The sequence below is a fragment of the Cyrtonyx montezumae genome, unplaced genomic scaffold (assembly GCF_038088225.1).
Source record: "Cyrtonyx montezumae isolate F1298 unplaced genomic scaffold, pur_monq_1.0 scaffold_47, whole genome shotgun sequence".
NCBI classification, from domain to species: Eukaryota; Metazoa; Chordata; class Aves; order Galliformes; family Odontophoridae; genus Cyrtonyx; species Cyrtonyx montezumae.
The window spans coordinates 935,082-949,253 of NW_027072053.1; the positions used below are offsets into that span (position 1 = coordinate 935,082).

Genomic DNA, 14,172 nt, shown 5'->3' on the forward strand with positions numbered 1-14,172 from the left:
ACCTAGCTGTGAAATTCCTGGGGGTAGTATGGTCAGGAATGACCAAAGTACTACCCAGTGCTATCACAGATGTGGTTCAGGCATTCCCAATCCCTGTGACACCAAAGCAGCTCCCAGAGTTCTTAGGTATATTGGGATAGTGGTGATCCTTTAGACCTCATTTAGTGCAGCTGCTGAGGCCGATATGTAGACTCACAAAAAAGGGGCAACTATGGGACCAGGAAAGATGAAGCACCAGGCTGTCCAACAGGTAAAGCTGGCTGTTAAAAAAACCCAGATGTTGGCTGGATTTGATCCTACCCTCCCAGCCGAATTGGATGCTCATGCCACTCCGGACGGCTTTTGGCTGGGGCCTGTGGCAACGCCATATTTCCGTTCAAACCCCGATTGGGTTTTGGTCACAGGTTTGGCAAGGAGCAGAAGAGAGATACAGTATGGTTGAGAACCAGCTCTTGGCTACCTATTGTGCTTTGCAGGTGGTAGAGCAAATAACTGAAACACACAGGATTACAGTAGAGAAAACGTTGCCACTTCAGGGGTGGGTTGAAGATCTGACCCACCTTCCTAAGAAAGGGGCGGCTTGAGCTCAGACTGTGGCACCTTGGGTCACCTATCAGCCAAAGAAGCTGTCTATCTTCATTATGGTTGAAGGAAGAACTTCAGAAGCTCCTTGGCCCAGTGACATATCGAAGTGACATGCCAGAAGAGACAATGTTCGCTCTGCCAGAAAAGAGTTACGTACAGGAAGGGAAATATCCCATGGCACAGTAACTGAGGCATGACAAGGGCTCCTACCCTTGCTGACGAGTTGGCAGAAAATGCAGTAGATCAGTATAAACTATCAGTATAAACTATCAGTAGAAACTGATATTTGCAGCTAGAAGCATTTTGTTTTGTAGAGAGAGCTGACCTTAGTGGTTTATATTATCTTGCAAGCAGGTGTTCCGCTTGGGCTCTGTGGGCATGAATCATTAATACCCAAATTACCATTTGGTTTTCTCAGCAGCCTCTCTTGGAGGGCACCACAGAGCAGCACCGACCTTCCAGCAACTTGTGGTTATCAGCAGGAACATGAGATGGACAGGTGCCACAGCTCCCCACACCTGTCCCACGCTGCCACCACCAAGTGCAGCTGATGGGGCAGGCACAGAGCACAGCACCACAGCTGGGCCTTGTAAGCTTGGAGTGCACCAACACACGAGGCACTGTCACCTCCTGGACCCGTGACACTGGCTGGGGGATCCCTGTGGGCTGCTCCTCCTGTGCTGAGCTGCATTGCACCAGGGCTGTGTGGGGCCACTGCTCGAGGCAACCCCTTCAAAGCGAGCGCTGCGATGCTTGAGCAGAACCAAGGGGAGCACATCCCACCGGGCAGCTCTGTACTGCTGTGAAGGCCAGGGTCCTCCTGGGCCGGGCACAGAGCTCTGCTCCTCACTGCTGGCACTGCGGATCAGGATTCCAAGTCACCTAGATCAGCAGAAAACCACAGCTCAGATTTTCACATCACAGGAGCGTGCAAAGATTTGGCTTGGAAGCAATGTTAAAGAGGTTAGAGCTCCAACCCCACTGCCACATGCAGGGATAGCACCCACGGGGTCAGACTGCCACCACCCTCCTCCCCACCCTTCAACGCCTCCAGGGATCCACACGTTCCCCAGGCAGCACTGAGACTGTCACAACAACCCTGCGAGGGAACTCTTTCCAGCTCTGTGGGCCCACAACATCTCGGGCCTTTGGGGAAGAGACACAACACGGAGCTGAGATGAAGGGCCCTGCTGCACAGATCATCCATGAATCTGAAACACATGCTGCCATTATGCAAGCAGAAAGGGAAGAGAAGAAGAACAGAAGGAAAAGCTCAGAGGAAAGGAAGGAAAAAAGAGAGGGGTGTGGGGGGGTTGGGTCCCAGACAGTCTTTCTTTGCTGTGATTTACCTCTGGATTCCAAGTGAGATATAAAAGCTGAGTCCAACCAAGCCCAGATCAGCACAACCAGCATCATCATCGAGAATCACAAACAGATGAGGAGCACCCAAGGAATACTGCGATCTCTTTGTGAAGAATGCAACGTGCTCTACACAGTTTTTTTGGTTTTTTTTGATAGCATGAGCTTGACTGACACAGCTGGTCGCAGCAGCGGCTGTCCAGCTGTGGGCCGTGGTCTCCAGACCCTACCCCAGCAGGACTGCTGCCGTCTCCTGTGGGATGGGAGCGATGACGGCGGCAGTGCCCAGCGGGGCTTGGGGCAGCTCGCACTCTGAGTGGCGTTGGAGGAGCAGGTGAGACTGCAGGACCCCGGGGACTCCTGATCTGGGCTGCACTCTGTACTGGGGGGGCTCGATGTCTCGGGGCTCTGCAGCCCACGGACAGGTTGTCCTGGCCTGTATGGTGGCTTATGGTAGTGCAGCAGCCCGCCCACCACTTTGTACGTGCCCGCCTTTGTGTGCGGGCGTGGTGAGCGCTGGCGGGCAGCACACCGGGCTTTGGTGGAAAGAACGAGGCATCTGCGGAGAGAGGAACTGCTGAGGGCACGGGACAGCCCCCCGCTCTCCTTCCTCCCGGCACCGCACACGGCAGCGCAGCGAGGAAGAGCGCGGTCGGATGGGCGGAGGGGGAGGGGGAGCAACTCACAGCTGTTTCAGCCTCGGTTCCACCACGCAAAAGCAGCCCAGAATTCTGAGCAGCAGCACGGGAACCATCACAGCCACGGCGTTTTGGAAGCACACCCTGAGGACGTCCTTCACACGGCCGCCACTCGTGGGCTCTTCGCCACGCGCACCTGAACGAACAATCGCGGTCACTGCTGCGCCTCGTGCCCAAGTGGCAATCTCATCAGAGCTCCGACACTGCTCTCTGCACGGCCTTTACCTGCAGCTCCAGCTGCTGGCACGGCCCCTGCGTCTGCACCACTGGTCCACGCAGTGCTGCTGCTGCCCTCCTCAGGGGCTGACTCGTGCACACGATCCGCATCCATCTCTGTAGAAAGAAAGGAGCAGAGTGCGACTGTAAATGTCTGCCCTGGTCAGGAAGATGACATCCTCCAGAGGCACTGCTCCTCAGCGAGAAGACGGCGGTACAGGACAGAGCAGCCCCCGTCACACGGGTATCCATCTCCTGATGGGAACAACGGGGCATTACTCCACAGCGCTCTTCTGTCCCTTCTACGTAGCAGCATCTCACAAACAGGTGCCGGGTGCCTGCAGCGGCCCCGTGCCAATACTACACAACAAAGCGCGTGTGGAAGCGTCTGGGGACGGGCAGGGGAAGAGAGAAGGGAGGAAAAGAGAGGGGGAGGGGAGCCCCAAAGGCTCTGTCCTTGCACTGACTTACCCATGGGATCCACCTGGGTAGCAGACTCTGAGTCCGACCACACAATTGCGTCAACAGATCTGCTGTGATGATCTGGAATCGCAAACAGACAAGAGAAGTTCCCGTGAGATGCTGGGATCTCTTTCTCCATCAGGGACCGCAGCTGGGTCAGGTAATGGGATGGGAGAAAGATCCAGGTCGTCAGTTGCACAGCTACAGAGTGGCAGGGCGACCCGCTGGCTGCCATTGGCAGGTTGCAAAGGATTCTCCCCAGGCCGTGTGCAGCACCATCACGGAGCAACGTTTGGGGCCGTGGGGGCACAGCCTGACTTCTAGCCCCCCGTGCCATTCGGTTTTCCCCACCCACCTGCTCGCAGTGCTTGCCACCGAGGACCATGCAATTCAAAGCAAGTTATGGCCACGAAGGCGTGGAGGAGGAGTATGAGATGGGCAGGAGCCATAGCTCCCCACACTGCAAGTGCCGCAGCCGAGGCAGGCACAGAGCAAGGCTGTGACACGGGACAGCGTCACAGAGCGGCATTGTGAGCTCAGAGGAGAGGGGCTGAGGTTCCGTTGGGCACGGAACTCCCAACTGCCACTCTCGTGCCACCACAGCAGGTAAGGCAGCAGGCTCCTCCTGCTCCTCGCACTGCGGCCCTTCAGGCGATCGCAGCGCCCCACATCTCAGCCCAGCGCCCATTTGGGCATTTTCCCCACAGAGAGAATGTCATCGCGGCGGCTGACAGTCAAATACGTGGGACCTCAGGCCTCTGCCTGGACTGAGGTCCCCAGGGTCTGGAGACAGGCAGCGCAGCTCCCACCTGGGGGGCTGCAGTACCCTGTGGTGCAGCTCCCACCTGGGGGGCCGCACCCAGCTATGTCTGCCCCCTCTGTCCCTGCCCACTGCTGGGGACAGCCCCTGGAGGCACAGACGCCGCAGCCCCAGCAGCCCCTGGTGCTCTCAGAGGACCGGGGGCACCCAGCGCCCACCGCCGTGTTGCCCCATCCCACCACGGCTCCGCTCGCCTGCAGCGCCGCGGCGCTGGAATCAGGTGGTGAGTCTGGGGGCTGCAGAGCAGCAGGGGGATGTCTGCACCGAGTTGGTGTTGGAAAGCTGACATTGCCCCGTGGGGATCTTCTTCCTTTTGTCAGAAGCAAAATCCAGCGCAGACGTCCCGGAGGACACCCTGGACAGCGACGATGTGCTCTCGTGGTTGAACGGTGGTGAGTTCATGGTCTGCAAAGCTGGCAGGGGGTGTTCCCACCCAGTGGGTGTTGGAAAGCTGGCATTGCCCTGTGGGGATCTTCTTCCTTTTGTCAGAAGCAAAATCCAGCGCAGACGTCCCGGAGGACACCCTGGACATCGACGATCTGCTCTCGTGGTTGAACGGTGGTGAGTTCATGGTCTGCAAAGCTGTTCCCACCCAGTGGGTGTTGGAAAGCTGGCATTGCCCTGTGGGGATTTTCTTCTTTTTTCCAGAGGTGAAATCCAGCACCAAAATCTGGGAGGAGATCCTGGCGAGTGACACCAGCAGTGGTGAGTCTGGGGGCAGCAGAGCTGGATGGCGGGGGGGTGTTCCCACCCAGTGGGTGTTGGAAAGCTGGCATTGCCCTGTGGGGATTTTCTTCCTTTCTCCAGATGTGACCACAAGCAGTGACACTGCTGACGTCACTGCTGACGTCCACGACGAATTGGACGATTTGCTCTCGTGGATCTGTGGTGAGTGTGTGGTGTGCAGAGCTGGCGGGCAGTTGTGCGCACCGAGTGGGTGTGGGAAGGTTGCCATCGTCATTTTGGGGGATGTTGTTGCTGTTTCAGAAGTGGGGAGTCCTCTGGAGGTGCCCCAGCAGAGCCGGGACCTGCCTGCTGCCAACAGAGAGGGGGTCAATGTCGAAGAGAGCGTGGAAGAGCCAGAGGTGCCCGTGCCGGCCCCCCCCGCTCCCCCCCACGCCTCCTTCGCCCCGCACTGCGCATCTGATGGAAGAGGTGCTGCGGAGGCAGCCCCGGGTGGTCCTCACCCGCCTGGCACCCACTGGCAGCGTCCCGCACAGAAAGAGGAAGCTACAGCAGTGCCGGGACGCTCCAGTCAAGAAATGCCGGCGCCGGGCGGACCTGGGCCGTGTCGGCAAGGCGGCCAGCAGGACCACTCGGTGACCATCGAGCCCAGCAGCAGCCCGAGCGGGAGCGGAGCAAGAAAGCGGCCCACGCGGTGCAGCAGGAGACACGGCCAGAGCCAACAGATACGGCCCCCGCGGTGCCCAGAGAGCAGTGGCAGCGTTCCAGGGCGCCACCAGCGGCCCCAGCCCTACCCCTCCCAAACTGGGCTGTCCAAAATGGCACCTTGGACCGGGGCGATGTGACTCCGCAGTGATGGACTGCAGAAGAGCTGGAGGGTCACAGGTAGGGAACAGTTGTTAGGACAGGATACAGTTGAAATATTACTGTTTGTTCTTTGTTTTGTCTGTTAAATTATTAAAGGTTTGCATTCACTTTGCTCACGGCTCAGCCTGCACTCCTTCACGCGCACCACAGCCGCCCCAGACCCCCGTGCCCACCTCTACAGATGTTTGGGTGGTTGCCTGCAGGTGTTGGATGGTGGCTTTCGAGGGCTTCATCTCCTCCAGGTCCTCCTCACCGAAGACCTCAGACCTCAGACGTGGCTGCCGTCACACTCTCTGTTGAAGTGTTTTGTTTCTGGGGAAGGAGATGGTCACGTGTTGAGCACTGCTGTGCTGAACGGGGCACCGGAGAGCACTGGGATGGCATTAGGGCCGCAGACAGCACTGCGGTGGCTTCAGGCAGCGCTGGGGATGCGCAGATGGGCACCAGTCGATCCTAGACAGCGCTGGGAGGCAATGCGAGGGCACTGCGGAGCTGCGAAGAGCACCAGGGGGCACTGGAGTGCTTTGGGCAGCACTCGCAGGGCTGGGGAGGGGGCGGTGTTCAGGCGGTGCCCAGGTGACCTATTTTAACTTCCCCACTTTCCTCTTCTCCAGCATCTCGCCCAAGGCATTAAACAATCCACTTTTTCCATAGGGGAGACCTTCCCCTTGGGGCTGCCCTCCTCGCCCCCCCATTCTGCTGCTCGGCTCTCCCCTGGGTGCAGTGCTCGATGCATTCCCACCCTAACGCTGTCACTCAGTGACACATTTGTCACCAATGGACTCACCGTGGGTCCCGATGAGGGGCGGGGGGGTGGCACCAATGTGCATCACACGAGGGGAAACTGAGGCACGGGCCGGGCCAAGCACTGCAGGGCAGAATTTTTGGCAGAGCATCACGGCGGGAGGGATGGCTTTCGCTCTGAGTGCTGCTGAGTCAAAGCTGAGCGTTCCCTTCCTGGAACGAGAGGGTTAATGTCACCCTCAAAGTGTCCTCGTTCCCCTGTCCCCCCATCCATCCCCCGCTTCTCCCTCTCCTTTCATCCCTCTGCTTTTTTTTGGTTGCAGGATCTCAATCTCCCACTTTCTCCCACCCTGAGACCTCAGCCCTATCAGTCCCAAATGGGGATAGGTCCCCATATCCCCGATGCCTTCCCCCCCCACCCCCCTCCCAAGCTTCTGCTTTTTTTGCCTTTTTGGCCCAAAATGAATCACTGGGGATTTTTTTTCAGGGCTCTTTCTCCGCTGAGTGGGTACGGGGTATTCTGATGGGATGTTGAGGAGCCGGGCACCCATGGGTGCTGCAGCAATGCTGTCCCCGCTGTTCCCTATTTACAAGTGGTTCCAGATGCGGGGGTCCCCAGCCGAGTTGGGGACAGGGGACAGATGCTAAAAAGTGGTCCCCATCAGCAGAGTGATACGGGGTACTCGAAATGATCCCCACATCTACGAGGGGGAGCTGTCCCTATTTGTCCCAAAGAATCACTTGGAATGGCATGGGACACCAGGGCCAAGGCACCAAAATAGGGATAAAGTCTAGGGATGATGTGGGAGAGGGAGGGGGCAAAGGGGCAGAGACCCACCAGCATCCAGGGCACGGGGACACCACGGCAATGACGTTCCCAAAACCCGGGAGGGGTTCCAGAAAACCCGGCACAGTCATTCAGCACCGCGCCCCAAAACTCCCGTGCGTTCTGGTAAGGAAAGAGTCAGTGCACGAGAGCAGAAAGACACACACACACACACACACACACACACACGCCACTTCCCCGAGTGTGGATGAGTCATCCTCAGCCTTCATCCCCGGCCCAGTAACACCGCACAGCACCGCGCTCTTCCTCCCGGCGCCTCCTGAAGCGGTGAGTTTGGGGACGGCGGGGTCGTGGGAATCGTGCCCGCATCCCGGTGCCATCCCAAGGGACGGGCTCGGGGTGCGGTCCCAGGGACGCTGCCCCCAAGTCCGGAGCGAATCAGCACCGCGCTCCTTTTGGGGTGGGCTGAACGGGGAGCGGCCCCGCGCGCCTCTTTTTGGGGTCTTTTTTGGGTCTTTTTTCTTGTTTGGGGGGGGGGTTGGGGCGATGTCAGGCGGTTGGAGCGCGGCGGATGACTTCACGCCTTACTCAGCGCGGGGCTGGCAGCGCTCCCGTGCTATTCCCGGCCGTGACGCGGACGGGGACGGGTGGGAATTCGGGAATGGGCGAATTGAGGAATTTTGGGGCCGAGCGGCGGAGACGCGGCTGCCGTCCGTGTGTAGCGGTACGGGACGGGGACGCGAGGTCGCGCAGCCCCGAGCAGTCACACTGCCGCCCGATTCGGTGCTCCGCCGCTTTCTCGCACCCCTTCGGTTGTTTGCCTCCAAAGCAACCGCTTTTTTGCCCCGAAAAGCCCCGCGCTGCGTGCTGGTTTCCTGCTATTTTCGCAGAAGGGGAGGAAATCGCGTCAGCGCCGCGGCTTGCACAGTGCCGGGAACTGAGCGCGAGCCGGGGAATCACGGCCGGGCCGCACACGCGCGTGTGCACGCACCCGGACACGCAAACGCATACAAACCCGCGTGCACGTGGATGTACACGCGTACACACGACCCACGAATGCACCTACACGTGTGAGCACGCACGATGCCATACACGCAGGGGGGTGCCCACGTGTCCCAAACACCTCACACTCCTGCACGCCCATGCACACGCGTGTTCCCGCGTGCACGCACACACGGCACCGATCAAGCGCACGCTGGACTACAGCACCCAGCACGCTTTGCGCTGGGGCGGGACGAGCGTTGCCATTGCCCAGTAGGAACAGGGGGCGTGACGGCTCCGGCCAATAGGCGGCGGGGGGCGTGGCGGCGAGTGCATTGAGGCGGTCACATGGCGCGGTGGCGGCAGCAGAGGGTGAGCGGCACCAGACACGGGGGGCAAAGGCGGGGGGGGGGGGGAGGGGGAGGTGCGGGGGGAAAGAAGGTGAGAAAGGAAAACGCGATCCCCAGCGCTTTTTCCCCTCTTTCTAGGCTTTTCGGAGAGGGACGGCTTTTTTAGTATTTGTTAAATGAGCCGCTTTTCCCCCAAATGCTGGAATGGGCTGGGAGGGGCAAGTCGGAAGGGGGGGGTGGGGGGGGGGGGGGAGAATCCTAAAATCTGTTTTCTTTTTGAGGGGGGGAGGGTACTAACGTATTACTGGGGTGGGTCTGCACAACAGGGACCAGCAGGGCTCCAACGACGACGATTTCTCCTTATTTGGAAGGAAAGAGACGATTTGGGGCAATCTCCCCTTTTTCTTTTTCCCACTCGTAGGGCCCGTCCTAAAGGCGTGGGGGGGGGACACGCATGGAGGACAGCCAGGAGCAGCACGGGGGGGCCGAGGAGCCCCCCACCAGTGCCGAGCCCACCGTGAGTGCCTGGGGGAGGAGGGTGGGGAACCTCATTTTGGGGCGGCATAGCCCCAGTTTGAGGGGAGCACCCCCAATTTGGGGGAGGGCCCTGATGGCAGGCACGAGCCTCCCCCCTCCTTTCCAAAAGGGGCAGAACGCCTTGCCAGAGCAAATTTCGGGTGCCCACGTGGCTGCTGACAGCACTTTTGGGTTTCACACACTGTGTCCCTCCGTCCGTTCCCCCGCTTTTATTTCAGAGCCTCAAAATAGTTGAGCCGTTAACGCAGCGCGGCCGTCAGACGCGGTCAGAAAGAATAGAAAGAAGAAAAAAGCAGCGGGGAGGGGAGCAGCTGCTTTGCCCAAAAATAGCAGCAAGTTTTATAACTCCGGAAAACGTAGAACAAACAAATGAGAAACATTTTTAGCTGAGAAAGGAGGCTGAGGGGGGGGGGGGGGCAGAGCAAGAATTTCTGCCCTTCTGTTTTCCTGGAAGCCGTTCCTCGTGTTCTCGCACGGCTCCGGAGCTTTGACCAACTTGGCCGCCTGCCCGGGCTGCTGAATAGCGAAGGGAGAGCAGCAGAAATGCCTCCAGGGAAGCTGGTGGGGGGTGGGGGAGGGGGGCTCCTATGCTGCCTCGTTTTCCCTCCTCTGGGTCCTTTCTGCCCCTGGTGATGGCTGCACCTCCCCACCCCTCACCCAGGAGTCACCGAGTCCCGAGGAGACAAAGCCAGCAAATGCCAGTGGGGAGAAAGAGGAGGAGGAGGCCTTCCTCATCAGCCTCTACAAATTCATGAAGGAGAGGCACACACCCATCGAGAGGATCCCACACCTCGGCTTCAAGCAGAGTATGTACCTGGGAAGGGCTTCTGGGACGGAGGATGTTTTGGGATGGAGAGCCAGTGTGTACTGCGTCCCGCTGACTCCTCCTCCTCTCGTCTTCCCAGTTAACCTGTGGAAGATTTACAAAGCGGTGGAGAAGCTGGGAGCCTACGAGCTGGTAAGCAGGCAGCGTCCCCCATCCCCTACAGCTCCATGCACCAGATTTGGGATTTGGGGAGGGTTAACCCATCTTTGCCCCGCCGCAGGTCACGGGGAGACGGCTGTGGAAGAATGTGTACGATGAGCTGGGCGGCAGCCCCGGCAGCACCAGCGCGGCCACGTGCACCCGGCGGCACTACGAGAGGTATGGGGGGGGAAGAGGGGGCACTCTGTGCCTCAGTTTCCCCCCTCCAAGGGGTTTAATGGGGCACTGTGACTCACACCCCACAGGCTGGTCCTCCCCTACGTGCGGCACCTGAAGGGTGAGGACGACAAGCCACTGCCTCCCAGCAAACCCCGCAAGCAGTACAAGGTCTCCAAGGGCACCGAGATGGGCGAGAAGAGCAGGAGGAGCAAGAAGGAGAAGAAGGGCCAGGAACAGGTATGCAGCCAGGGGGTGAAGCTTAGGCTGAGCAGGGTGTGGGGTTGTTCCCTTCTCCATCCCTCCCCTGTCTTGGGCATGTGGAGGTCTGGGGAGCAAGAGGAGTGGAGGGCTTAGTTTCTGGAGGAGGAGGCAGTGGGATGGGGTGGGTGCGTGACACAGCCTGGCACTCACACCCCAAATCCACTTCTGGTTGCAGGTAGCACCAGAGAAGGCAAAGCCTGAGGTGGCAGCCAGCACCGGAGCCAGCAAGGAGGACCCAACAGAGACCCAGGAGCAAGGCCAGCTGGCAGAGGGATGCACCAGCCCCATGGCCCCAGCCCCAAACCCCACTGCAGGGTGTCCTGGCACCTACCGAGCCCACGCTGAAGCCCACAAGCGCCTCTTCTCCAGCTTTTACTCCAAAGGCAACCACCCCATCATGTCTCCACTGGCCAAGAAGAAGCTGCTGGCCCAGGTGAGCAAGGCAGAGTCCTTGCACTGCCACAAACGCCACTGCCTAGAGGGCAGGGGAGTGGCAAGCAGCACTCACCCCAACCCAGAGCCTGGCCAGCCAGCAGCCAGCCCCCACCTCAAGGAGCAAAGGAGCCCAGAGACAAAAGGATTGAAGGACACACCCCGGGGAGGCTGGAGCAAGGCAGGACCTGTCCCCAGCACATCTCCTGGGAGGACAGACAGACAGCCTTACCCAAGAGCTGAGGATGGGGGCCCTGTGCCCGCTATCTTCACCGGCTTCTTTCACGCGTACCGCAATGAGGTGCTGAAACCCATCAGCTGCCACCCCTGCGGGGGGTACTTATCCACTTTGAAGGATTTCTTGGAACCACAACCTGAGGACACAGAGGCAGAAGTCCAGGAGCAGCCCCAGGACCTGCGCAGCAAAGCACTGAGCAGAGAGAGCCCGCAGCCAGCTGCCCTTGCTGCTGTCAAAGCCTGCTGGGTGCCCCCCGGGGCTGGCTTCACCCCACTGACACAGAGCCCCACACTGCCCACGGCCAAACGGAGCCAGGACGAGGAGGTTTTGGGCCCCAGCAGGAAGCTGTGGGCTGTTTCTCCCTTTATCCACGAAGCTGAGGGCAGGGACAAGGGTGCTGGCTCACCCAGGGGCCAGCGAGGATTGGCCAAACCCAAAGCCATCATTCCTGGACCCGGCTACGCCGCTCCACTCACCCCAGCACCTCAAGGCCCAGACGTTTACAAGGGAGCAATGCTGCGCTTCCCAGTGAACTTCAGCAACCCTCTGGAGCACCTCAAAAACCAGGCAGCCCCACCGACGCCGTCTCTGTCCATCAACCCTTTCATCATCCCCGCTTTCCCCAGCCCTGTGGTAGCCACCTCCGTGCAGCCCTCCGACCCCAGGCACTACTCAGTGTCCTATGAGGGCTCACCGCAGCACCAGCTGTACCCCACAGCGACATGGCACAGCCAGCACACCTGCAGCACCCCACACTCATCCGCTTTCCACCGCAACACCAAGCTGTAGGGCTGCTGTGCTGCTCTGCATCAGCCCCGGCCCCACAGAGAGGCAGGGAGCGGGATGCCACAGCACCTGGATGCTGTCAGAGCTGCTGCGTCCCATGGCAAAGACGAGCTGGACTGTGCCATTTTTACTCTTGGTCTTAGAGTTGTTTGTATCTGACATCGTAACTACCAGTATCACAAGGTCATATATATATATATATATATATATATATATATATATAAGATACAAGTATATATACAAGTATAAAATATATATATTTATATATATAAAAAGAAAAAAAGGGAGCAAAATGAGTTGCAGAGGTTTTCTTGCTACAGATGCTGTGCCCCCATGCAGTTTCACACAGCGAGGCAGTGGATGTTCCCTCTCACCACGCTGTGCCCAGGACGCCATGCAGCTCCCTTTCACACGGGCCCTGCTCCTTCCTGCAGAACAGTGCCATTTTAGTTTTGAAGTATGTTGCCTTATAGCAGGCGCTCCTGAGGTTGGAAGAGGCTCAGGACAGCAGTGAGCATCTGTGGGGAGCACACTGGCCTCTCCAAAATGGGTGCTGGAGGGTGGCACCTAAAATAAACCTCACTGGATGGTCCCTGATGGTGCCCTGTGGTGTTTGGGATGTGCTTGAGTTCTGGGATTAGGGCTAGGTTGTCAGGGAAAACCAACCTCGCCCTAGCAGGTGTTTCCTGACCTGGGAACAAGCTGAGACCTACCTCTGTTATTTTTCTGCATCATTTTTGGCACCTTTTTCCCAGCCTCAAGGGTTCACAGCTGTTTCCTGGAGCATCCACACGTCCAATTGTGGGTGCCACTGGCTGAGAGCACAGCGCAGCGATGGCATGGAGAGGCCTCCTGGCCCTGGCACCCACCACAGAGAGACAGACGGCACCTGGGATGTGATCTGTGGAAAGAAGAGGAACTCCTGGTGGCAGCCAGGCGAGCCAGGACAACTCCTGAGGAACTTGCAAACCAGCACAGACACGCAGAGCACGTCTCCAGCTGCTTTTTGCCTCTGCTAGCTCCCATTGAGCCACTGCAAATGATCTGGAGTCTTTGCTGCACCCTCAGGTGCACCCCACAACCGGAGGTTGTCCTGGGCGCCCTGCTGTGAGCTGTCAAATGGGAGGGGCAAAGAGATGCTCATCCCTAAAGGGGCACTTCTCATCCCCAAAGAGCATGAAGAAACAGAACAGCAGTGGTAAACCCGCTCTAAAAGGATCACTTCTCCCATTTCCACAGAAAAGAAAGGACTTGGGATAGAAAGCAGAAAAAAAAAAAGAGTTCTCTCCAGACAGCACCGGTCACTGCGGTGCTTTAAGGGTTTGACTTGTTGAGAAGAGCAATCACTGCTGCTGAAATGGGTCAGATCAGCTTTATAAAGCATTACAGACCCAGCCAGTTCTGGATCCCCCAGTGTGGGCATCAGAAAGGGATTAAATGCTCTGCACTGTCCCGACACATTGTGCCCCCAGAGCCTTGCCACCAAAATGCACAGAAGTGACACCAGTTTGTGAGGATGCGGTCACAGGGCTCAAATCTTCCCTCAGAGATCGTGAATGAGGGTGTGGGAGCAAAATGGGAGATACCATGACCCTAAGGGTATCTCAGCCTTACAGAGAAATTGTAACTACGAGCCTAGGAGATAAATATAAATTGTAACTGAGAGCCTAGGAGCCTAAGAGCTGGGCTGCTTAAGAAAGCTGACCATCGACAGCTGACCCTCACCTGTATGGATCAGACATACCCTTATGTCCACAGCTAACTCATGCCAGAGTAAAGCTGAAGTTCACTCGGGCTGTGTCTGTCCCTAATCTGCTCCCTTCTGCAGTACAGGTTGGCAGAGCTGGGCCCCTGGCCACCTCTTACCTCCTGAGCAAGTCACAGTGTCCCCCAGGTGTAGGGCAGGAAGGAAGCTGAGACGTGGTCAGTTCCTTGCTGCTCACTCCCATCAGAAAGGTCCCACATGCTCCTTGGGAAGCACAAAGCCATCTGGGGAAAATAGAAAGCAGGTGGGTGTAGCTATCGCCCAGCAGAAATCCAGATCCTCAAGTCTGTTATCTGCTCCTCTTTTTAGTCCAAATGTGGCCCAGAGGATGCAGAAATATCACTGGTTAGCAGCAGCACTCAGGGAAGGATCAATATAAATTAGGAGGAGGACAGCTGATCCCACAGCTCTGAGGTGGTTCAGCTCTCCAGCCCAGCAAAGGAGCAGAGCCACAGG

At 58.2% G+C, this 14,172-nt stretch overlaps 1 protein-coding gene across 1 annotated transcript; it reads left to right on the forward strand.

The window, feature by feature from the left end:
• The first annotated feature begins 8,827 nt into the window (after positions 1-8,827).
• On the forward strand, positions 8,828-12,111 carry ARID5A (AT-rich interaction domain 5A). Its single transcript, XM_065747584.1, has 6 exons — positions 8,828-9,070; positions 9,752-9,896; positions 9,996-10,048; positions 10,137-10,234; positions 10,321-10,471; positions 10,671-12,111. Exons 1-6 carry the CDS (start codon positions 9,008-9,010, stop codon positions 11,952-11,954), a joined length of 1,794 nt encoding a protein of 597 aa, XP_065603656.1. The 5' UTR covers positions 8,828-9,007; the 3' UTR covers positions 11,955-12,111.
• The last annotated feature ends 2,061 nt before the right edge of the window (positions 12,112-14,172 follow it).

Bases quoted from the DNA above. Each gene is read 5' to 3' on its own strand.
- ARID5A (XM_065747584.1), top strand. From the start codon at position 9,008: ATGGAGGACAGCCAGGAGCAGCACGGGGGGGCCGAGGAGCCCCCCACC. The intron at 9,071-9,751 runs GTGAGTGCCTGG...CCCCTCACCCAG, and splicing joins CCACCAGTGCCGAGCCCACC to GAGTCACCGAGTCCCGAGGA. The intron at 10,235-10,320 runs GTATGGGGGGGG...CACACCCCACAG, and splicing joins ACCCGGCGGCACTACGAGAG to GCTGGTCCTCCCCTACGTGC.